Source organism: Pseudorca crassidens, chromosome 8 (assembly GCF_039906515.1).
Source record: "Pseudorca crassidens isolate mPseCra1 chromosome 8, mPseCra1.hap1, whole genome shotgun sequence".
NCBI lineage: Eukaryota > Metazoa > Chordata > Mammalia > Artiodactyla > Delphinidae > Pseudorca > Pseudorca crassidens.
The window spans coordinates 10415803-10440622 of record NC_090303.1 but is presented as its reverse complement, the minus strand read 5'-3'; the positions used below and the strand labels follow the sequence as shown (position 1 = coordinate 10440622).

The 24820-nt window shown below is 53.7% G+C and overlaps 1 protein-coding gene across 2 annotated transcripts in view; it reads left to right on the top strand.

The window, feature by feature from the left end:
* Window positions 1-17537: 17537 nt before the first annotated feature.
* Window positions 17538-24820, top strand: part of ADCY1 (adenylate cyclase 1) — a 116447-nt gene continuing 109164 nt past the window's right edge. For both annotated transcript variants that reach the window (XR_010945363.1, XM_067745730.1), the window contains exon 1: window positions 17538-18182. Coding sequence is in view for 1 of the 2 variants with exons in the window: in XM_067745730.1 (XP_067601831.1) it covers window positions 17538-18182 (645 nt within the window). In the remaining variant the exon portion in view is untranslated. The remainder of the gene's footprint in view (window positions 18183-24820) is intronic.

Genomic DNA, 24820 nt, shown 5'->3' with positions numbered 1-24820 from the left:
TAAATAAATAAATAAATAAATTTATTTTTAAAAATAAGGCTACGTGATGCTTTAATTAAGCCCTTGGGGATGTTCAGGGACTGGGCCATTGACAGGAGGGAGGGGTTTCCCTTTGCTCATTTCTCTGACTACACCTGGCTTGTGCGGCACGGTGCACAGGCGGTTCCTTTTGATTCTGTAATAGGATATTAAGCCTTCCTTTACAGGTGGAGAAACTGAGGCTCAGAATACAGAGATGTGACTCATCAAGGGCCGCACAGCCAACAACTGGGAAACAATGGGGAAAGAGGATTCTCCTGGGCCCGTCTCATGCTGTTTCCGCCCCAGGAAACCCCGTTCATGTCCAAACATAATCTTAGAAGGAAGACTGTTATCAGTCGTCGTCCATGGAGCGCTTGGACTGAGGGGAGGGGCTGGTACCCCAGGTGCCGGAGGAAGTTCTCAGACGTAGGCTCCTTGAAGGTGCAGGCCCGCACGGCCCCTCACAGGAGCGAAGGCAGAGATGGAAAATGGGCTGCATCACTAGGAAGCAGCCAGCCTCGGGGCCCGGAGATACCAGGAGAGCCCTTGGGATGAGGGGCCCTGCCTCAGAACCCAGGAAAGGCGTACAAAGGAGAAGTGACAGTTGGAGCACCCAACAGCAGCTGGGAGGGGCAGAAAGCAGAGCCAGCAGAGATCTGAGGCCCTGTGGGGATTGCCGAGGTGCAGTGGGTGGGCCTCTGGGAATGGGGTCTGCAGGAGAGGGTACGGCTCCTAGAGAATCCTGCTCGTTACGATGGCTGGGCCGTGTGTGTGCCGGCGGCTGTGTATCTGTGTGTGTGCATACCTGTGGGTGCCTGTGTGTGTACATGTGCGCGTGTGCATGTACATATACTGGTCAGAATGTGCAAGAGAGCAAAGTGTGGGAATGTGGATGTCTTATGGCCCACGTAGGCAGGGCCATCAGCCTCGACTCTCAGACCCCAAAGTGCAGCTAACAATCCCCCATCCTGAGATGACTGAGTGGGTATCTCAGGGCAGGAACCACCTGCAAAGCGCTGTTTCCGTGTGAAGGACCCTGTCCTAGGCCAAGGGGCCCAGGGTTCCTGGCTCTCTGTGATCTGCCCCAGGGGAGGGCCCTCTTGGCGGGTCCAGAGCACAGGCACCGCTGAGCACCCTGCCCTGCAGCCTCACTCCCTGCCCCCAGTGCTGGGGGCTTCTCACGCTTTACTTTCTTCTTTCCAGTTCCCTAAATTTAAGAAGAGGCCAGTGCAGGAGTGACAGCGAGGACCCTGGGACCAAGCCGCCCGACGGAGCCCCGGGTTACTGCTGAGGGACTGCGGGTAAGCCACCTGCAGCTCTGTGCCTCAGTGTACCCACCTGTCCCCATGCCCAGGATCGCTGCCAGGATTGCAAGAGCTAAGATGCCGAGAATGCTTACGCAGGGCCTGGCACGCAGCGAGGGATCTGCATACTAGCCCCTGTTATTTACACTCACAGTAGAAAATATGAAAATGTATACAGGAAACTATCTTCTGTACATTGAATTTTAACCTGCTTGGAATCATAGGAACGCATAGTGTTGACTTTTTACTTTTTCCATTCAGTATGAGTTCATGAAAGCCCGTTGTGTCATTAATAACTTTAGGACTCTAAACGCACTGAAAGCTTTCTATTTTTATTTATATGAATACATGAACTAGACACTGTGGGGAGACCCAGTACTGAAAGCACTCCCCCTGGATCTAGTCAAAATAAAACTCACTGAAATCAACATGAATCTTTAAAGTGATAGAAAACATTTAGGTAAATGTGAAAATTCTTCTTTTAGCATTCAAATCCTGCTGTGCTGGGTTTAGTGTTGTAAATTAGAGTTCCTGTCCCCTGGTGGTTTGCTGCCCATGGACGGGATGGGAATGGTGAAGTGTTCTCCATTTGCTTTGCCTGTCTGACCCACTCAGAGTGAGACGACACAGCGACCACCTTGAAAATTTAATGGGAAGAGTCACCGCTTCTATAATTGTGTAGTTATATATAGAACAGATTATGTCTGTCAAATAAAATTGTTCATTTCTATTCCTGTTCAGATAATGGGAAATGCAAATTTTAGCAATTTAAAAACATTTTCCCAAGTTTTCAATCAGATTTTAGTGCTTTCATTTCATAAGCTGATTGAGGAAATAGAGTAACATAGGCTGTTTAGGCAGAAAGAAATGTTTATTGGTAGTACTTGGTAACAAATACAGCAGGGTCCCTCGACCAGCGGCATCACATCACCTGGGAAATTGTTTAAAATGCAGTCTTTGGCCCCAGCCTAGACCTACTAACCCGGAAACTGGGAGAGGGGAGGGCAGCCCTCCAGGGGATACTGATGCAGGCTCAAGTTTGGGAACCACTGATTTATAGCGTGGAATTTGGGATAACATTCCCGATTATATAATTCAGCAAAATACACACACACACATGCATACACGGACACACATACACTCACATACATACATACATACACATACACACATACAAAAACAGTTTAAGGCTCTCTCTGACTTTCACAGAGAAAAACAGTGAGCTAGCTATGAGCAGGTTCTTCCTGAATGAGAGCTTGAATGTCTCTGCAGCTCAGTTTTTTTCCTGATCTTACAAAATAGGCTTTTAAAAAAATGTGTGTGCATCCCTAAAGTTTCATAATTTTATCTCTATAGGACTTGCACGTCTTTTGTTGCATTTATTCGTAGGTACCTTAAACTTTTGGCTATCATTATAAAAGGGATCATTTGGAAAATTCTGTCTCTGTTTGTTTCAGAGGTATAAACACCTCTGTTCTTAATTTTTTTTTTTTTTTTTTGCGGTACGCGGGCCTCTCACTGCTGTGGTCTCTCCCGTTGCGGAGCACAGGCTCCGGACGCGCAGGCTCAGCGGCCATGGCTCACGGGCCCAGCTGCTCCGCGGCATGTGGGATCTTCCCGGACCAGAGCACAAACCCGTGTACCCTGCATCGGCAGGCGGACTCTCAACCACTACGCCAACAAGGAAGCCCTGTTCTTAATTTTTGATGTTGATCTTATAGCCAGTCATACTGTTAAATATGTATCATGTCTGATAATTTAGGCATGGATTTTCTTGAATATTTGATGTAGAGTATCATAAATTAAATAATACTAGCTTTGTTCCTTATGATCTTCCAATGCTTAAAGCTTTCAGATCTTTAGCAACTATTTAATACTGTTTATATTTATTTAATACTATTTATTATAGTTTGCCAGGACCTCGAGTAAATTGTGAAACTAATTTATGAGAATGGGATTCCTTGTCCTATTCCTGAGTTTTAAAGAAATGATTCTAAGATTTTATCATAAAGAATAATGTTTTTGAAGACTTTTATCAAGAAGTCACCTTCCATTTGTATTTAATTAGATGGATGATGAATGTGTGATGAATTTTATCAAATGCTTTTACTTCATCAATTAAGATGATCATATGGTTTCTCCCTCATCAATCTATTAATTTGGAGAATGATACAGATTTTTTTTCTAATGCTAGCAAAGCATAATAGCTCATAAAAGAACGTGGAGTGCACCCAGTGTTTCTATACTCTGGAATTGTCTGTGATTCTGCAGAGACGGATTCCTCAAAAGGTCGGTCGAGCTGACCACTAAAATCTCCTAGGCCTGCTGTTAATTACTGACCTGATTCTTTTAATGATTATGCCACTACTGGAATGTTTCATTTCCTCTTGAGACGTTATTCTTAAGTTATATTTTTCCAGGATCAGTTTATATATGCTTTTAAATACGTTGCCACAGATTCATGAATGGTATCATCTTAATTTCTTTAAACTGCAGCTTCTGTAATTAAGTCCTCTTTTAGATTCTTAATATTTTCTTATACTTTCTCTCCTTTAAAACAATCAACTTCTACAAAGCACTGTCAGATTTATTAGTCATTAAAAAAAAAAAACCATTTGGCTTAGTTGATTCTTAAGATGGAATACTTGTTTTCTATTGAATTTTAGACTTTTCTTTACTAACACTATCCTCACATGATATTCTATAGTTCTTTATCCAGCCTCTTAGGTTGGGTTCTTAGTTTTTTATTTTTAGCCTCGCTTCTTCCTTATTTAAGTATTTGAGGCTATACATTTCCCATTAAATACTGTGCTCATTATGTCTCAAGTTTTGCTATGCAGTATCTTTTATTGTTCAGTTTGAAGTATTTTGAATTTCTCTGATATTACTTCACTTTGAATCATGAGTTACTTAGACATATGGGAACATTTTAACAATCTTTTTATATTTACACACATTTTACTTTCATTGTGGCTGGGTGACTGGTTTGTATGAATCTGAGTCTTTGACATTTTTGAGGTTTGCTTTGTGACCTAGTGTTAAATTTTTGTAAACGTTGCGTATGTGCCTAGAAGAATGTATTATTGCATAAACCAAGTTTGTTAACAGTTTCATTCAAATCTTGTTTAGCTTTACTCATTTTTTGTCAGCTTGAATTATTAATAATTGAAAGAGGTGGATTGAAATCAACCACTCTGATAATATGTTCATCAATTTCTCCTTGTAGCTCTACCAATTCTTAATTTACATATTTGGAGTAGACTTTTTGCATGCAAATTTAGAATTCTTATACTGTATGCATTGAATGTGTCTCTCCCCCAAATTCACATGTTGAAATCCAATCCCCAATGCAATGGTATTAGAAGGTGGGTCCTTTGGGAGGTGATTAGGTCATGAGGGTGGAGCCGCTGTGAATGGGATTAGTGCCCTTCTAAGAAGAGGCCCCAGGGAGTTCCCTGGTGGCCTAGTGGTTAGGATTCTTGGCTATCACTGCCATGGCTGGGGTTCAATTCCTGGTTGGGGAACTGAGATCCTGCAAGCTGTGTGGCCAAAAAAAAAAAAAAATTAAAAATAAAAATAAAAAAATAAGAAGAGGCCCCAAAGAACTAGTTTGACCTATTCCTACCATGGGAAGAGAAGTCAGCTGTTTGCAACCTGGACGTGGTTTCTCACCAGAACTTGACCATGATGGTACCTTGACCTTGGCCTTCCAGCCTCCAGAGCTATGAGAAAAAAAAATCTGTTATCGCGGTGTTTTGTTACAGCAGGCTGAGCTGGCCATCACCTGTATTTTCCTGATGAAGCTGTTGATATTATGTTGTGATCTTCCCTGTCCTTAGGAACACTTTCTGTATTAAAGCTTATGCTGCCTGGTGTTAGCCTTGTTACCCAGCTGTCTTTTGCTCAGTGTTTGCTTTTCTTTCCTGTTTCTTGACTTTCCATTTTTGGGTGTCGTTACCTATTAGCTCTTATAATCAAGGAATTACTTAATTTTGTTTGTATGCCCAGTATTCGTCTTTTCACTCACCACACAGTTCAGATAATTTTTCTGGGTTCATTTTCTTTTCCTCGTGGAGTACTCCTTTAGAAATTTCATTATTGTTGGTATATTGGTGCAATTCTCTTGGTCTTTGATTTTCTGGAAATGTATTTCATCCTCATTCATGAAATTTTTTTTCTGCAAATTGCACCATTCTCAGTTGAGAGTTATTTCTTCTCAGTCCCTATAAATTGTAATTCCCCGGTTTTGAGGGCTACTTTTTGTTGCTGTTTGAAAAGTCTGTTCTCAGGCCACCTGTTGTTCTTTTGTAAGTTGCAGATCTTTCCCTTCTGGCCGCTTTTAAGACACTGTGTACTATAGTCTGTTGCTCACTCACTTCTGTAACTACACGTTTAATTCCTTAAAAAAATGTATTCATCATTAGTTGATACTCTGTATACGATCATTACAATATCCCAGGTCTTTGAGGGTCTAACTCCATGGTTGGTTTTTTTTCTGTTGACTGTTACTCTCAGTAGTTTGCTTCCTTATGTCCTTGATGATCTTTGAGTATGAACTCAGGTTCGGTTTATATTAGTCTGAGGAGATACCAGGCGACCAAACCGAGGCGCTTTCTGACAGGCAACATTTAATGATTCTGTTGGTAGCCAAGGGGCACTTCTGGGCTGAATTCCCTGCAGGTGCCCCTTTTCCTTCCCTCCCTCTTCCCTTTTCTAACTTTCAATATAGAAACTTTCAAACATAAGGGAAAGCGGAAAGAGAGTTTTCTTTAACTGAACACATTCGATGAAAGTTATAGACATTGTGAAACTTCATCTCTAAATACCCCAGCATCCATGTCCTAAGAACCAAAACACTCTAGTTCGTCACTGCAACATCATTATCACACTTAAGAAAATCAAGTCAGCTGGCCACCTAGTAATTCCCCAATATCGTCTCAGACCCAGGCCATTTTCATGTTTCCCTTACTGTTCCCAACAGCTCTTTTATGGATTAAAAACTAGGATTCTAGAAATTATCATACTAAGTGAACTAAGACAGACAAAGACAAATATTATATGATATCACTTATATGTAGACTCTAAAAAATGATACAAATGCACTTACTTACAAAACAGAAACAGACTCACATAGAAAATAAACTTATGGTTACCAAAGAGGAAACGGGGGTGAGAGATAAATTAGGGGTATGGGATTAACTGATACCACTATATATAAAATGGATAAACAAGGACTTACTGTAGAGCACAGGGAACCATCAATATCCTGTAATAAGCTATAATGGAAAAAATCTGAAAAAGAATAGATATACATATATATGTGTAACTGAATCACTTTGCTGTACACCTAAAACAAACACAATATTGCAAATCAACTGTAGTTCAATTAAAAAACAATCAACAAGTAGGATTCAATCAAGGTTCATGTGTTGCTATCGGTTATTATGCCTCGTTTATTCTAGACCAGTCTCCCTACCTTTTTTATATAAAAGAAAAGTTTTTTCCCCTAGCATGTGATTTCCCAAAGGGGAGTCCGGGACTGGCTGTACCACCCACACTGGTAAACTCCAGCCCGGGCCCAAGGTGACTGCTCTGGGTCGTCCCTTTCTCCCGCCATGAGGAAGGAAGGAAGAAGTGGAGGACAGCCTGCTCCCCAGCCCCTGAACCATCCCACCCACAACTCCTCAATCAATCTCCCGGTGGGGCTGACCGGGAGGTGGAGCTGACTCCCGGTGGGGCTGACTGCCTCCCACCCACAGTCTCTCAGGGCATTTGTGGGGGGCTCTCCCCAGTACTTCCACAATGGGCAGAGCACCCCATTTTCACAGCAGTGAGGGAACATCAGTCACCCTCCTTTCAACAGATGAAAATATTGAGGCTGAGAGAAGGGAGGCTGGCAGAGGTCTCACCCGGACAGGTGGAGGGTTCGCTCTGGAAAAGGTCAATGGCAGCAACAAACCCAAGGGGGGTGTAAGGCTGGAGCTGAGCTCTGAGTGGTTTGCAAAGTGAACTGTGCCCCTCACCCCAGTAACTCCCACCAAAATCCAGGTGCAGTGCCCAGGAGTGCCCAGCCTGCCCACCGTGCTCACGGGTGCAGGTGTGCACACAGGTGTGCATGGGGCTGGGGGCTGCACCCTGCCGAGCACTCGGGGACCTGGGCCACACCCGTTTGCATCCCACAAGCCTTGAGCAGTGGGCTCTGACGTTGCGGCACCCTCACCAGTATCCTGATTTGTCCATCCCCCCCGGGGTGCAGTGGCACCTGCATGAAGCTTGGATTCTCTCTTCCATGACTTCTTAGCATTCTAACTCAGTTTCTGCCTGGGAACTTTTATTTTATTTTATTTTTTAATTTTTATTTTTGGCTGTGCTGCGTGGCCTGCAGGATCTTAGTTCCCTGACCAGGGATCGAACCTGTGCCCCCTGCAGTGGAAGCACAGAGTCCTAACCACTGGACCGCCCGGGAATTAATACGTGATAACTAAGCATTTACCCCCTGCTTGCAACTCTCTGTGGGGAGAAGGAAGCCCTCCCTGCAGGGTTCCAGCTCTCTCTTTCTAAACAATACCTGACCAAAGAAAGAGTGCGTTGACCAGAGCTCACCAGGGAAGCCCAAGACCTGCTTTGCTGTCATTTCTGGCCAGGCCCTGGAGGCAGGCTCTGCATCTTCCCCCAGCAGGCCGGGAACAGGGACTTAATCACTGTGAACTGAAAACACATATAAACTGGCTTGCTTTTCTCTCATTGAGTACAATTTGTCTTGACCTGCCCAAGAAATACAATAATATATTATTGTATATTGTAATAATACCCATTATTATTGTAATATTATTATTACAATAATAATGTTTATTTTCCCTACTTTACAATGGCCAAAGTCCTTCCCTATCTGTTCTGATTTATTCATTAGTCCTCACAGCAAACCTGTAATGTGTTGGATTTCAATCAACCCATATTAAATTACATTTTCCTGATTATAAAAATTTGTCATAAAGGAATATTACTCAGCCATAAAAAGAAACGAAACTGAGTTATTTGTAGTGAGATGGTTGGACCTAGAGTCTGTCATACAGAGTGAAGTAAGTCAGAAAGAGAAAGACAAATGCCAAATGCTAACACACAGATATGGAATCTAAAAAAAAAAGGGTTCTGAAGAACCTAGGGGCAGGACAGGAATAAAGACGCAGACGTAGAGAATGGACTTCAGGACACAGGGAGGGGGAAGGGTAAGCTGGGACAAAGTGAGAGAGAGGCATGGACATATATACACTACCAAATGTAAAATAGATAGCTAGTGGGAAGCAGCCGCATAGCACAGGGAGATCAGCTCGGTGCTTTGTGACCACCTAGAGGGGTGGGATAGGGAGGGTGGGAGGGAGACGCAAGAGGGAGGAGATATGGGGATATATGTATACGTATAGCTGACTCACTTTGTTATACAGCAGAAGCCAACACACCATTGTAAAGCAATCATACTACAATAAAGATGCTAAAAAAATTTGTCATAAAATTTTTGTAAAAATTTATGCACAGAAACATGTATGGGAGAGGAAACAAACACCCATATTTTCACCCTCAAGAGGCACGTGGACGCCTGGCTTCATGCACGTTTGCCGTTCTGGGTGCCTCGCCACAGGTGGGCGAGGGCAGCCTGAGATTCAGGGCCCCAGCGCTGGGCACACCAGGGACCACAAATGATTGAGTAGCTCGCCCTGACTCAGTGGCCATCACTGCTCTGAAACACGGGACCCTCGGTGCTGTGAGACTCAACGAAACTTAATGCAGGAACATTTGCTGGCTACTCGCTGAGGGGAGCTAAGCCCTGGGTGTGGAGGAGTGGGACGTAAAAATGAATAAGGAGTGGCCATGTGCTCCAGGGGTTCACAAGAGAGGGAGGTGCAGGTAGCTAAATAATTGTCCTTCAAGACTGTAAGAGTTTCCTAGGGCTGCTGTAAAAAAATAACCACAAACTGGGTGGTGGTTTTATAGTAGAAATTTATCCTCTCCCCACCTGGATGCTGGAAGTTCAAGATCAAGGTGTTGGCAGGGCTGTGCTCTCTCCGAAACCTGCAAAAGAATCCTTCCTCACCGCTTCCAGCTGAGGTGGTGGCTGGCCAGCCTTGGTGTCCTTGGATTGAGGCAGCATCACTCCAAGCTCTGCCTCCGTCCTCACATGGCCTTTATCCCTCTGTGTCTTCTCCTCTCATAAAGACACCTAAATGCAGGATGATGGCATCTTGAGACCCTTAACTAGAGTTAAGTAAGAACTTATTTCCAAATAAAGTCCCATTCTGAGGATCCAGGTGGACATGAGTTCCAGGGGGACCCGGTTCAACCTGCTACAGAGACAGATATTGATGAGTGTGGAAAGGCAGGGGAGCATGGAGGGAATCAGCGTGGGGCGATGGGGGGTCTCCTTTGATGAAGAGGGAGCCAAGTTGACCCTTAAATGGGGATGTGCTGACTGTGTTTTATCTTACCAGTGTCACAGCCTTTCCCAGTTGACATGGCTCCAATGGGGCGCCAGGCTAATGTGTCTCCCTGATGCCCCCTTGCCTAGGGAGGACAGAGGACCCAGACTCTGGGGCTGGCTATCGGGGACTGTGGGCTCCCGGCAGAGTGACTGTCCCAGCAGTGAGCACCTGGGGGCCGCTGGGCTGCCTTTGCTGGCGTGTGGAGGACAGAGCTGCCCTGGAATGACCCAAGGTGCAAGAGGCACCTGCCCTTCCTGGCGTTGCTCCCACGGGTGTCTGGAAAGCATGATTTGGGCCTCAGGACCCATCAAAGACGTGCAGCAAACCTGCTGCTCTGGTTTCCACTCCTTTCAGTTGAGCTGGAAGGTTTCTGGCCAATGCAGTGGGTGAAACTCTGCAAGGCAGAGGAGAGGTTTGGAGAGGGCATGACCATGCAGGTGACAGCAGGCAACAGGTAAAGCATCACCAGGCTGAGCTGGGGGCAACAGCACGCAGGTGTGTAGGGGAGGGGCGGTCTGGGTGCTGGCCTGCCCCGCCTTGCCCAGAGCCCATTCATGCTACGTGCTGCCCGTAGGTGTTCTGCTACGTGGTGCCCGTAGGTGTTCTGTGGTCAAGTTAGTTGAAAGGCAGCGTTCAACCAGGGTACGTGGGTTTCCTGCCTGCAGCATCTCTTGAAAGCTTTCAGACACAGCGTTTCTTTTCTTAGGGTTTTCCTCAGGACGTGTGTGCTGTAAAAACACGCTTGCGGGATGCTCTGAGGCAATAGGAAGCATCTTTTTTTAGAGCATGGAATGGATAAGACGCTTTCTACATTTTAGGGAAAATGTGCCAGCGACTGAGTGATGGGAGGGAGGGCGGTTCCAGTGGTCCTGGCAGGAAGTGGTGAAGACCCGGATGAAGACAGCTGCAGCGGGCGTGAGTGGAGACGCAGAGGAGGAAGCTATTTCAGGGGCCGGATTCACAGGACTGGGAAGCAGATTGGACGTGAGGCGAGGAAGGGAGGTGTGGAGGGAGGCTGCCGGGCTCCTGGCCGGGGAAAGGCAGTGCCTAGAGACGCAGGGAATCCGGAGCGGGCTGGGGTGGGGTCCCGCTCACATTTCCTGTGGGCTGACCTGAGTGCTGTCACCAACACTGAGTGTGACCCAGAGCTGCAGCTCTTCAGCACGGAGAAGGGCCAGCTTAGCCAGACCCCACAGCAGTGAGCATGGGGCTGGCGGGCAGCAGCGTGGCTCTGCACCTGCCTCCACCCTCTGCAAAATGCACGGCTAGGAGCTCATCGCTCAGGTGCCCTGGGCTGCATTTACAGCACTTTAAGTCCCTTCCCTGTACAGCAGATGCAAAATGCATTTAAAAATCCTTCTGGAGTTTTGGTTTTCCTTTTAGTCACAGATGGCCTTTTCGGCCTCTGGCTCCTATATTTAACCTATTTAATGAGATTTCTTTTCCAGTGATTCCTGAAACTGGTAATCTCTAATTGGGTCAAATTCTCTACCCACAAGCCAGCGATTCTATTTTTAGTGCAAATCCTCAGGCTGAAGCTTCCCTGCCTTTTGGGTGCAGCTGTCACAGCCGACTCTCCGCCATGCAAAGCTTATTTCCACCCCGCTCCCCTGCACGTTTCAGGGTGCGCCTATAGCTCCACCCTCCTGCCTCCCCATCACCTCCAGCCCTACCCTCCCGGGGATGGTTTATACAAATCCACTTAGTGCCGGTCAGCTTAGGTCCCCCGGGTCACTACAAATAACCATCAGCGGCCGGCGTTGGCGCGGGGCCGAGCAGGCACCCTGCCTGTCGCTTTCTGTCCCCGTGGTGGACGGTGCACCAGGATGGGGAGTACTAACAGCATTGTTTCATGAACTGTAAGGACCCCGAACATCACTGGGGAATCCATAGAGAATCCCGTCCTTGTCCTTTTCAGTCGGGGGACCCCGCTTGGTTTCAGGGTGCACGCTGGGCACTGTCTCTAGGGTGGGTGGCCCTTGTCTGTGCTGACCGCCCCGTCCTCTCTAGCAGCAGAGGTGACCGTCTGGGCACTGAGTCTGTCCCCTCCTTTCTCCCCGCTGGACAGAGCCACGCTCCTGTGCAGGGCACTCAGCCCCTGCGCGCTCACCGACTGAATGGAGAGCTCCTCTCCCTCGGAATATACCCACGCACACCTGCCTGGAATCTAATTTCTTTTGAACTTAGCAGAAAAAAAAATGCGATTTAGAGGAAACAGGAAGGGGATGCACTTGCTCTGGCTTGTTGAGGGAGGTGTGTTAGTTACATCAGGAAAGACAGCGAGGGCATTGCGGGGGCTTGGATGAGCTGCCTTCTGCACCCGCGAGTGTCCACTGTGGTCTCCCTCCCAGGGTCACCTGGACCCTTCCATCCTACCCGTGGCTGACGTCCCCTCCTCATGAGGCCACTTGCTGTCTCACCAGGATGACACAGGAACCTCGCAGGGACCCCGGAGGAGGTCAGTCCACACCCCCTTCCCCACCCCGAGTCTGGACTAATCATCCAGGCCCCACAGCGTGCTCTGGGCATCAAGAGCTCGCGGCACTACGTCTCCCTGCTGCCGCCGGTAGCCCACTCTGCTGGGGGCTCAGGTGCTGTTCACAGAGCCCAGCGTGGCCTGACACCACTCCGCTCACCACAGGTTTCACCCAAGGACATGCCCTGCGGCTGCTCTCTTGGGAGTACTTGCCTCAGTTGTGATCGCATATTTATCTGTGTGATTGCTGGGCTTGGCGCCGGCCTCTCCCACCAGCCAAGACTCCTGCTCTGTTTGATACCAAATCCTAAGTGACAAGGGCAATCGGCAAAAGTGTCAGTCACACCAACCTCCGCCCGCCAGCCAGGTCTCTCTGCAAAAAGCTGGGACAGTCCGCTGTTATCTGATGCCTTCGCCCCTAGGCCGGCCGGCGACCCTGGCACGGAGGGCAAGACGCTGAGTCCCCCAGGACCGGCGAGCCCACCACCCTGGGGGGAGGTGAGTGGGAACCAGCTCTGGTGCCCCAGTTAGGCTTCTTCCTGCCAGCACTGCAGGGGACAGTGATGTGTGAAGGGACCGAAGTAGGCTGGTCGCCTGCCCGTTGGTCATCCAGCCGCTTGTCCATCTGCAGTCCCTGCTTGGGCTCGAGGACTCCCCTGCCCTCGGTTCCAGGAGTGGAGCGTCTCCCCCAGGGGCCTCCCCGGGCCTCTGAGTTGTGGTCCTGGGTCATCCATCCAGGCTTTCAGTTGGGAGAGTGAAGTGGCCTCCTAGTTTTCCGGTTAAGGTAGCTGGGGTTGGAGTTCTCTGCCCCCTTTTGACTGGAGGAGTCCTGAACAGATCCCCCGACCTTTTCTAATCGTGGTCCACAAATCATGTTCGCGCGTCCCTCATGCCCCAGACAGCAAGTCCACCAGGAGAGACCTGAGGAAGGCCTGAGAAGCATGCTGTGGTGGGTGTCAGAGGAACATGCGTCCCAGGCACCCTGGAGGCTGAGCTCTCCCAGGTCACCCGGCTGCAGGTGTCTCCACTTTAATGGCCCGTTGAACCTGTCATGTGGGTCGTTTGATTACCCGGCAATGGCTCTGACAAAATTAACTTTCCTGAACGTAGTTTCTTATTGAACTTTCCCACTTCTTTCCTGACCAACCTGCATTTCCACAGTGGTTCAGAGTCAGTTCACTAGAGGTGGGTCTCTTCAAACAAACCCACAGGGCGAGCTTTGTCCCAAATACAGAGTGGCCAGCGGAATAAGAAACGCTCGTCTGGAAGCCAAGTCTCTGGCCAAAGTCCGAGGAACTCAACGAGCTGGCTTAGAGCGATGTCCCTGGTATCGTGGTCTCTGTTCGGACATGCCTGAGACTCACACATTTACCTCAAAGAGTCTGAATGACACTTGACCCATTCCTGTGTGCATGGAACGTTCATTCATGAGAGGCAGAAGCCGTCCACTTTGTGCTTACGAAGTGCAGGCTCTGTGTGCAATTGGGCCTCTCTTCCCATGATAACCCTGTGAGCCAGGGGCTGTTATCTACTCAATCTAAGGAGGACATGAGGCACAGAGAGGTTAAGTAACCTGCCCAAAGTCACACAGCTAGGAAGGGTGGTGCTGGGATACCAGCCCAGCTATGTGACTCAGGGTCCACCACCCCTGTGGTGTCCGCGATGCTGGACCTGGCTCCAGGCTGGGCCCACCCTGAACCACGCCTACGCACAATCTGAAATTGGATTAGTTTCTGAGAAGGCCAGAGCCCTTGGCAGTTGTGAGGCTCAAATGCAAAGATACACAGGAGATTCGTAAACAACAGGAAGTCAGACAGAGGCCCAGTGGCGTTACTGCCGCAAGAAGTACTGCCTGCCTGTCTCAAGTGAGGCGTCAGCTCTCTTTCTGAAAGTGGGGAGAGGACTCTGATACCCCCAGAGGAACAAGGGGGCCAGAGGTATACTAGTTTTGTTTTGCTCTTTTTTTGGAGAGGAAAGCTTTTGTTTGGTGACAAGGAGGTAACCGAACGCCCGTCTTCCCAGACCCGCAGGACACAACACGGCCCACGATGGTGCCCTGCATCGGTTCACCTCCGCTGGGGAGGACGTGCTCCCCAGGAGAGCAGAATTCCTCCTTGTGATCTTTGCAACCCCTTCACTGTTGGTCAATATTTACCCGCTGTAACATGGAACATTATCCAAGATAGACCATATGCTAGATGTATCACTCTGCTAGGGCCCCTGTAATAAAATACTGCACGCTGGGGGCTTAAACGACAGAAATATATTCTCTCACGGAAGTGGGAGGCTGGAAGTCCAAGATCAAGGTGTGTGGGGAGGGCCACGCTCCCTCTGAAGGTGCTGGGGGAGGATCTGTTCCCGGCCTCTCTCTTGACTTCCAGTGTTGCTTTGGCTTGTGTGTGTGTGAGTCTGTCTATCTCCAAATGCCCCCTTTGTATAAGGACACCGGTCATATTGGGTTAGGACCCACCTTACTCCAGAATGGCCTCATCTTAATTATATCTGCAATGACCTCATTTCCAAATAAAGTCGTGTTCAGAGGTACTGGGGGTTAGGACTTCAGTATATGAATTTTGGCGGCGGGGACACGACTCAAGCCGTGACATCCAGAGAGAGTATGGGATGTGTGCATTTGACTGTCTGTCAGATAACTTCCCTGCTAGCCCTGACTGCAAACTGCCCATGTGAGGCCTTCTCCTTTCCACCCAGAAGATTCGATGAGACAAGATGAACTTATGAACAGTGCATGTCCCCACTGTGGCAACCCCTCCCACCAGCTGGAGTTAGGAAGCTGGATCCCTCACAGCTCACACGAAGCTCTGGTGTGTTCCTGTCTCCGGCATTGCACAAGCATCTCCGGGCCTCTGCTTCTTGGTCAACAAGACGAGGGTGACAGATCTTTTCTCCAGGATGCCAAATGGGATGATGGATGTGACAATGACCTGTGAACTGTACCCCATGGCCCTGGCTGCTTTGTCAGGAGGACCCTGTGTGGCAGCAAGCAAAGGGCATGGTGCCTGTGCCTGAATCTCTTTCCATCAACCCTGACATACACAAGCTCTTTAGAAAAGGAGTTGATGCCAATTTTGTCTATTAAATTTGTTGGCCAAGGGAAGAGTGTGCCGTTGATCTGTGAACTTTGCACCCAGGTCGCTTTGTCATACTTGTTTCATTCTTACGTAGTTCGATCCGTTTTTGGATATCATCCAGCTTTCCGTTCATAAAATCATTAGGATAAAAAATATACTACGTCATTTAACAAGAGAATATATTCTTGATACTCAGAACTTAAAAAGAAAAATCCTGCAGACTTTGCTACCATTTGGGGGCAGGGAGAAAACTAGATGATGGAAGTCAGACACTTTGCCACATGAGGGGGAGGCAGGTGATATTCGTGGTTCAGACACGGCCCTCCCAGGGCTGCCATCTCCACGTGAGGTTGGACATAAACAAACTGATGACCAGATAGAGTGGTGGGTATTAGGGGGGAGTAGGAACTGGGCTGAGGAAGCCATTAGCTGGGTCAGGGGGAATCGGGAAGGCTTCACAGAGGAGGTGCCCTGTATGGGGAGGCCATTTCACCAGGAGGGACCCGATGGCCACCAAAAATTTGCTGATGTGAACTGCTGGGGACATGGAGTGGAGGTGCCTAGGCAGAGTCTGTGAGGTGCTGTCTTTATAGCTATTGGCACCGGTAAGGGATTACTTTGGACTCTCACAAAAATGGCAACTTCATACGGCTCAACTAATACCGGTACCAGAAAGATGTGAAACACACCTCAAATTCTAATTCTTCACACCATTGTAAAGCAATTATACCCCAATAAAGATATTAAAAAAAAATTCTAATTCTTGTGCCCACATAACAATATATGGTGCAGCGGCTCTTACCTCTAGAGTCCCTGGACCCCAGGGAGTACCTCTAAAACAGACCCATGCTTGGGCTGCATTAATTAAACCTGTTTGTCTGGAAGTGGGCCTTGGGAGGGCCTCCTGCAGAGGGCTAGCCTCCTGGTCTCGGGGACTTCCTGGGACCTCCTGGTCCACTGGGGGTTCACACATATGAGAAGCAGCACGGGGTGATGGAGGGGACAGGGGTTCCGCTGTGAGTCCTTACACCTCTCCACACCTCCTGGAGCCAGCTGCTCACTCTGGGATCCCCATGGTAAAGGGCGGACAGAGGCACAGCCCCCGGGGCCACTGTGAGCACAACACAGGTGGAGGCCGGCACAAAGCCCCTTCCCTTAGAGTGAATGAATGAGTGTAAGCCGTGGGTCCCACGCACGCGCCATGGCAACAGTCCCTACATTTGTCCTGCTGGAAGAAAACATCTCCCCATCACTTGGGTTTCCAGTTTCCTCTTACGGCAAACTGCAGGGTCCCTTCTCCTTTCGACACCCACCCCATCCCTGAACCAACAACCTCCCACCTTCTTCCCTAGAGGCCTCACCGCTAGGACTCTAACCTGCTCCTTCTGCACCCAGGTGGCACTGGCCACACGCCCCACGGCCCGAACTCCGGCTGGGGGCTCTGCTTGTCGGACTACACCACCTGGTCACTGCTCCTGCACCGCTGCACCCACTCACGGGGGTTGTAGGAACCAGGGCAGGACTTGCCCACAGCCCGCCGTGGGGAGGGTCCCGCGGGCAGAGGACCTGTGGGGAGATGCCGTGGCGGCCACCTTCCTCCCTGCCCCCGGGTCCTTGGGCATCGCTTCACCTCGCAGGGCCCTAGCTATGGATCCGCAGTCAAGCATGGGCCCCACTTTGCGTTCCTCTAGAATAGGGGACCTGCTTTTATTTGGGGGGCATGCAAGGTAAGCCCTCCCACAGGGGAAAAGCGCAAAATTTCAGCATTTTTAACGCCCCGAGAGACAGCACAGTGCGTGGCACTGCGCACCAGTGGGGAAACTGAGGCCGGGAGCGGGCTAGGTGGGTGCCCGAGGTTTACGCGGCCCCTCCGGCGGCGGGGGGCCTGGGATGCGGCGTTGGGGTGCGGGCCGGGGCGCGCGCGTGTGCCTCGCGCGCCCAGGCCCGCGGCTCCGAGCTCGGCTGTCGCAGCGCGGTCTCCGGAGGACCGGGGCCGGGGCGCGGGCGGCGCCAGTGCGCAGGCGCAGCGGGCGGGAGGGGACGCGCTCGGGGCGCGCGCGCGGGGCAGCAGGCGCCCCAACTCTGCCCGCCGCGCCCCGGCGCCTCGCCGCCCGCCCGCCCGCCCGCCCGGCGCCCCGGCCGGCGAGGGGCGCGCCCGCTGCATGGCGCTGGGATGGCGGGGGCGCCGCGCGGCCGAGGCGGCGGCGGAGGCGGAGGCGGCGCGGGCGAGTCTGGGGGCGCCGAGCGGGCGGCGGGGCCGGGCGGCCGGCGCGGGCTGCGGGCGTGCGACGAGGAGTTCGCGTGCCCCGAGCTGGAGGCGCTGTTCCGCGGCTACACGTTGCGGCTGGAGCAGGCGGCCACGCTGAAGGCGCTGGCCGTGCTCAGCCTACTGGCGGGCGCGCTGGCCCTGGCCGAGCTGCTGGGTGCGCCGGGGCCCGCGCCCGGCCTGGCCAAGGGCTCGCACCCCGTGCACTGCGTGCTCTTCCTGGCGCTGCTCGTGGTCACCAACGTCCGCTCGCTGCAGGTGCCCCAGCTGCAGCAGGTCGGCCAGCTCGCGCTGCTCTTCAGCCTCACCTTCGCGCTGCTCTGCTGTCCCTTCGCGCTCGGCGGCCCCGCCGGGGCCCACGCCGGGAGGGCAGCGGTGCCGGTGGCAGCCGACCAGGGCGTCTGGCAGCTCCTTTTGGTCACCTTCGTGTCCTATGCCCTGCTGCCCGTGCGCAGCCTGCTGGCCATCGGCTTCGGGCTCGTGGTGGCCGCCTCGCATTTGCTGGTCACGGCTACCTTGGTCCCCGCCAAGCGCCCACGTCTCTGGAGGACGGTAAGTGCCGCGCGCGCTCCCGATCCGGTCTGGGACACACCTGCCCGGGAGGGACTGGGAATGCGGGGAGGAGGGCGCGCATCGCCAGGCTGGGCAGGTGGGGAAACTGAGGCCCCGAATTCGAGGGGGGACGTTCAAGGTCACTCAGAGAATTGGGGACACAGTGGGGGCTGGCACCCTGGGGCCGACTCTTTTCCGAGTTACAGTCCACAAAGCGCTCCTGGGTGTGGAATGTGGAGACCGGTAGACTAGTGTAGAGAGGGCAAAGATTGGCAAGGTCAGGCAGCTGGTGAGCGGCCAGGTGCGGCCAGAGCTCGGGTCCGACGCTGTCTGCGCCCATCCCCGCAGGAGGGACGAAAAGTAGGCGCGGGGAGCAGGCCAGGGCAGGCAGGATTCCTGCAGGCTGTGCGCACAGCCTAGGGTGCCTCTCCCTCACGCTTGGCGCCTGGAGCCCATGCGGCGCTCGCAGAGACCCCCTCCCAACCGTGCCGCCATGGGGGAGGTGGGAAGGGGGCAAGGACTTTGGCCCCCTCCAGCCACCCTGGCGCCCAGTTGTGGACCCGTTTGGGGTCCACAGGGACAGGGTTTGCCAAGGTCGCACAGGGCTGTGGTCTCTTCCGACCTGCTCTGCCGCAGCCGGCACCCAGGCTCGCAGCGCCTGAACTTTGTCACTGTCTTTCCCTGGCGGGCAAGATCGTTGCGAGGATCCCATGCCGGCTGCTGCCCGTGGGCTCCTCCCCAGCCCAAGGACCCCAGAGGTCTTGCTGCGTGGTGATTTTGGAGCTTTTCCGTGCAGCCCAGCCTATCCCACCTGGGCTTGGAGGGCCCTGAGGGAGGGTTCTGTTTCTGCCTCTGGCTGCATTTTGGCAAGAGGGCGGGGTGGGTGGGGTGGGGTGGGGGAGCGCATCGAGGGAGAGAAAGGGGGAGATGGAGGAGATGGGGTGAGGAGGGGAAGCTGGACAGATCTGGCTTTGGGAGGAGCAGCTGGGGTGGGGGGAGTGATGGGTGTCAGACAGCTGGGGCTGGGGCCCCACTAAGGACCCACCACCCGAGGACCAAGGGAGGGGCCCCCAGACGGTGATGCCCAGGATGTACAGGGTCAGAGGGGCCATGGGACACACAAGAGTGACACAATGCTGGACCTATATTTCAGGGCCCAGAGAGGCCAGTGTGTGGTGAGGGCTGGGAGGGGAGGAGGAGGGAGTATGTGGAGAGGGGCTGGGGGGTGGGGGGAAGAGAGGAAGGGAAGTAGGGGTGAAGGCCGGAGGCAGAGAGGAGGCAGCGATAAAGGCAGAAAAAAGAGAAGAGGGCCAGAGGGCTGCGTGCCCCCAGGGAGGGGAGGAAGGTGATGGGAGGGGGGAGGGGGAGGGGAGGGAGAGGGGGGAGGGGAGGGAAGGGGGAAGGGAGGGGAGGGGGAGGGGAGGGGGAGGGAGGGGGAGGGGAAGGGGGAGGGTTTGTTTCTCCAGCAGGCCTCCTATGGGCTTTGAGTGCAGCTTGTTTGACCTTCGCAGGGGGCACCCCTGTATCTCTCCCCCAACAACCCTTCCATGTGTTGTGGTTGTCCCTCTCCCCCCCCCACAGCCAGGTCCCCCCAGCAAGGACAACTTCCCTACCAGGACCGGGAGGGAGGCCAGGTCAGCTGCAGGTGGGGAGGGGGCCTGGACAGGCCTGGGCTGGGGCCTGGCTCAGTTCTGGTTGCACCCAGGGCTTCAGTCAGCTGCTTCAGTGACAGGCAATACTATTGTCTTCTTTTTTAATAACCAATGCTTTATGTAGCCTGTAGTCATTCCTTTTAGAGAATTAAAAGATTAAAACAGAGAGGGGGGAGGGGTGCGGGAGGGGGAGTCTGTAAAGGTGCCTCGGGCACTCAGAACTCTGCCCCTCCCCCAGGATAAGAGGAGCGCCTGTATTCTAGGAAGAAAGGGAGACCATCCTGGGGGCGTGGGAGTCGTAGGGAGCAGATATCTGGGCTTCACTGCCACTGGCTGTGATTCCCTGGGCAATGCAGACCCTTCCTTTTCTGAGCCTCAGTTTCCCCACCTGTCTAAAGGGCGTCGCAGCTCCCCTGTAGGGCTGTGGTGAAAGTTCGTACTGGAAAAGCACATATTTGAAATCTCAGGCCCCTTCTGAATCGTTTTGGCTTCTTTAGAATGTTCATATTCAAACCCATGAGTCTGTACAGGTGGTGGTGATATTGACAGATAGATGGGGATGGATGCAGAGAAATACGTGGTGATCCGACTGTATGGTGCCCCAGGGATCCTCCCTTCCAATTAGAAAATTCTGGGAGTCTGTGAAATCTGTCCTTGGTGAGCTCTGCAACTTGGTATTTGAGACCAGTGAAGAAGATAGCACCCATGTTTCCGAAGCATGTCCGCTGCTAATCACGCTTCACCGCCTCCCTGCCATCTTGCAGTCCACTCACCTGCTCACAGCGCTGCTCCCGCAGGATGGAATTTGGGGCAGGCAGAAGCCCTGCAGGACACAGGGTAGAGGCCAAAAAGCGGCAGAAGAAGGACTGGATGAATGAGGCGGTCTGTGCATGGGTGCCGCCTTTGCTGCCTATATGCAGCGTGTCATATGCTCGCCGGAGAAAGCGCGCTCTGGGGACTGAGACCGGGGTTCAAGTGTGGGCTCCCAGAGCCTCAGGCCCTCCGCAGGGAGGCTCTAAGGCTTTCTTGCAGCAATCCTGTGCCGCCCTGGTGTGTGGGGATCTGGGGACGCAGCCCAGATCCCAGAGCCTTTGGGCTCTGTAGAGCCGGGACCAGCCCAGTTGCCGGGAGGCCGAGGTGGACATGCAGAAAGCCGGCCACGTGACTGCACTGCTGAAATTTGGGGGCCTCCACCCTTCCCCGAGAGGGTATGCCTGCTGCTTTCCGCTAGAGCAGAAAGAATTTGGGGGAAATGGCCTTATTCCCACCTGGACCAGCACCAAGGATGAGCCCCATGAATGTGGACCGGACTGGGTCCCCCCCCCCTCCCAGCCCCTTGCTTTCAGGGCCCCCCGGTTGTACCTAAACACAGTCACTTTTATTTAACTGGGCAACGTGTCAGAACTGAAGGCATCACGTTCAGGAACACCTGAGGCCTGCTCAGAACCAGCAGCGGTGGGCAGGCTGGAGGGCATGGGGTTGGGGGGTGAGCACAGCAGCCTGGGGGCCTGGGGCTTCGAGGGTGGCGGAGGAGGGGAGGGGGAGATGCCAGATTTGTCCCTTGTTGACCGACAGAGCCTTGAGGGGGGAGGCTCTGGGAGGAGGTGACTGTGCTCAGGGACAGGTTGGCTGGGGAGTGGCGGGGAGGTAGAGTCAGGGCAGTGCTTGTGAAGGTCATTGCCGGGGAGTGACAGTGGGGCAGGAGGGGTGTCTCTGGAGAAGGGTTGCTGGCTCAGGGTGCCTGCTCTGCCCCTCAGGCGCCTTGCCTGTGACGGGTGCAGGGCGCAGAGCCCCAGCTTCCACCCTGTGCTGACTCTCTCCCCAGGGCTCCCTCCCGGATGCCCGCTTTGTGGGCAGGCGGGTCAGGATTGCTGTCTCTTTTCAGAGGGGGGATAGCGAGGGTCCACTGCAGTGTGCAACTTGCAGTGCAGTCTGGTTGCCTATCCACGTAAAGGAAATGTGTTTAGTGCCTGAACCACAGAAAGGGTAACAAATCGCTGCTGTGCTGGGGAGCTGGGAGCTGGCCAGAATTCCCCCTGCCCCTCCAGTTGGGCTGAGCCCTTGAGGAGAACGTGAGTGCTGGCAGGTGGAGCCACGTGACCGCTGTCAGAATCACCATGTGTGCTGGCTGTACCGGCCGCCACACGGGCTTGGGCAGCCCATGCCTCCCGCCCCTATGTGTCTCCGACCCCTCCTTCCAGACCTGTGCCCCTCCGTCAGCCCAGCGCCTCCTCAGGCGGGGCCCTCCCCCCCATGGCCCCCTCTCCACTGGCTGGCCCTCTTCCCCTCTGGTCCTCTGCACCTCCCCTCACCCCACCTCCCTGGACCCTCTCCTGACCAGCCTGCCTCTGCAGCCGTGCCGCACAGCCGGCCCCTCACCCCGGTGGGGCCCCTTCTCCTCTGGCTGGGCTCTTTCCTAGGTGGGGCCCCTCTCCTGCTGCACGTAACCCCCCAGCCTCCTGACTGCCCCCTACTGGTCCCTCCCTCTCCCTCCCCTGCCCTGGCTGGATCCCATCACCCGCTGGCTCACCTGCCTTGGCTCCCGTCACTGGGCAGGGCTCAGCCCCATGGTGACTTACTGCCCCGGCTTCCCACCCCCTGCACATGACAGCCCGGCTGCTCCCTGAGCCTTGGGCAGTGTCCAGTGGCTCCTCCAGGCCTCCAGGTTCATGTCCAGCGGGCATCCCACAGGGCACACCTGATTCCCCAGCCCCCTTGTCTGCTGGGCGGTCCCCTCCCTAAACCTGGTCTGTTTCCATCACAGCTGTGTCATCCTCCCGCCAGGGCAGCCTGCTCAAACTGTAAGAAGCATCCAGAGCTGCCTACACCAGGGCAGCAGGAGCTGGGGCCTGGGTGAGGGGGAACCGTCCTGGCGTCGGGCGAGGGTTCCCACCTGTTCCCCCTCTGGGCGGTCCTGTGGGCCCCAGGCTTTCCTTTGTGGCCGCAGGACCCCCAGACTGTCCATGTGCTGGAGCCTGGCCCCCCGGTGGACCTGGTGGAAGGGACGGGGACCAGGCGAAGCAGACATGGCTGTGAAGCCTCGCAGCTGCTCGGGCTGGGGCACCTTCTCTGGACAGTTCTGTGATCCACGTTTGGGTGCCAGGCCCCGAGCTAGGGGACCAGACCACCCGCCCTCCAGAAAGTTAGTCTCTGGGGACCCCGATCAACAACTGGGACTGCAGTGTGTGCTGGGAGAGTGTGTGTGACCTTCGGAGGCGTGTGAAGGGGACAAGGCAGACAGGGGGCTCAGGGTGGCCTTCTGCGGACAGTGCGCTCCAGCCAAGGTCCTGGATAGATGAGGCCAAGGGGCTGCTGGACCCTGGGGCTGCAGGTGGCTGCCTGAGGGACTGAGCTGGTCACCACGGGGCCAGGGAGGAGGGCGTGGAAGAAAGGCAGGTGCGGGGAGGCCCTGGGGCTCGGGCCACAAGGAATACTTGGAGGTCTCCCTCAAGCGGGTCCTGTGGGGAAACGTCCCCACCCGCTGCCCTTTCCATGGGCTTACAGTGGTTCTGGGGTGATGCCCTTCTCCCCTCACATCTGTGAGGTCCAGAGGGTCAGGGCCCAGCCTCTGGGTTGACGGGTCTCCTGCTGGCTCTGTGTTCCTGCAGCTTGGAGCCCAGAAACGTCCTCGGATCATTTCCTGACTCAGATGGGGTGGGTCGGAATTCCCAGCACCGCGGGGGCTCTGCTCCGAGCTGTGGTGCGGTGGGCAGGGGACTTACCCTGTGCCTCAGTTTCCTCCGAGGTCATGCCCGTGGTTGTGTAGGTGCAGGTGGCCCTCTGGGACCGTGGCGTCCCCGCAGCGTGGGCCAGCACTCAGTGAAGTGGGAGTCTCCTCTTGTCATCACCAATTGAGCGTAGCCTGTGACCTACGAGTTTTCCCTACCTTTGTGACCCTCTGTCTGGTCTTGGTCAAACGCTGAAAGAGACGCGCAGGATGCCGGTGGCATGCCGTCTGTCCAGACTGTGCCCTTTGGGTGTTCCCATCGCTTCCGGCCGATGTGCTGTTGGGAGCCCTCCCGTAGCACAGCCCAGCAGCGGCAGCCAGAGGGCTGTGTCTGTGCTGAGGCCTCCCCAGGGCCAGGGCTTCGCTCGTCCACGTGCCAGGCTGGGCAGGGGCTGGCGGTGGGGCAGGAAGGGCCGCATGGCAGCCGGGAGGCCTGGGCCACCACCCCGCCCCTGCACCTCCAGGTGAGACCCTGTTCCCGGACTGCAGGCACCTTAGTTTGCACCGAGGGGCTGAGCCAGGCAGGCAGAAAAGAACTTCTCGCCCCTAAAGTGCTGGGTTCCGCCATGTTTGAGGATGTGAGTCACATGTGGTCCGTTGTCTCTCTCACACGCATGTGCATGCACACATACAAACACACTCAAGTGCACACTCACACCCACACAAATGCACATACAAGCACACTCACACACATTCCCACTTGTACGTACGTGCTCTCACACTCACGTGTGTACATGCATGCACACATAAACACACACCCTTGCACGCTCACACAGGAACACACCCACATGCACACTCACAGGCGCGCTCACACACGTTCACGCAACACACTCTGATTATTTTTACTGTTTTCCGGGTGGACGTGTCTCCCCCGAGGGAAATGGGGCCCGGGGCCCTCCAACTCCACGACCAGTGCGTGAAATGACACCAGGCCCCAGGCTCTGCCCAGGGGGGGAGGTCCGGTGAGGGGGCCGTGTGTGTAGGACTGAGAGCCTTGGGGAAGAGTGACAAGGGCCGGGACCCCCACCGGCTGTGTCCCTCTGCCCTCTGTCTGCTTTGCGTCAGTCCAGGCTGGGCAGGCTGGGCTTCCTCGGGCTCACATCCACGTGCGGGGTGTGGCATGGGGCTGACGCGGCGTCCCCACCCACTGCAGGCTGTCCCTCACTGCCGCGTCTGCGGCCCTCCAGTCTTCGTCCCCCCTGGATCCTGCTCTGTCCCCTTCCCTCCTGGACCCTGTCTTCTTGGATTGGAGAGTGGTG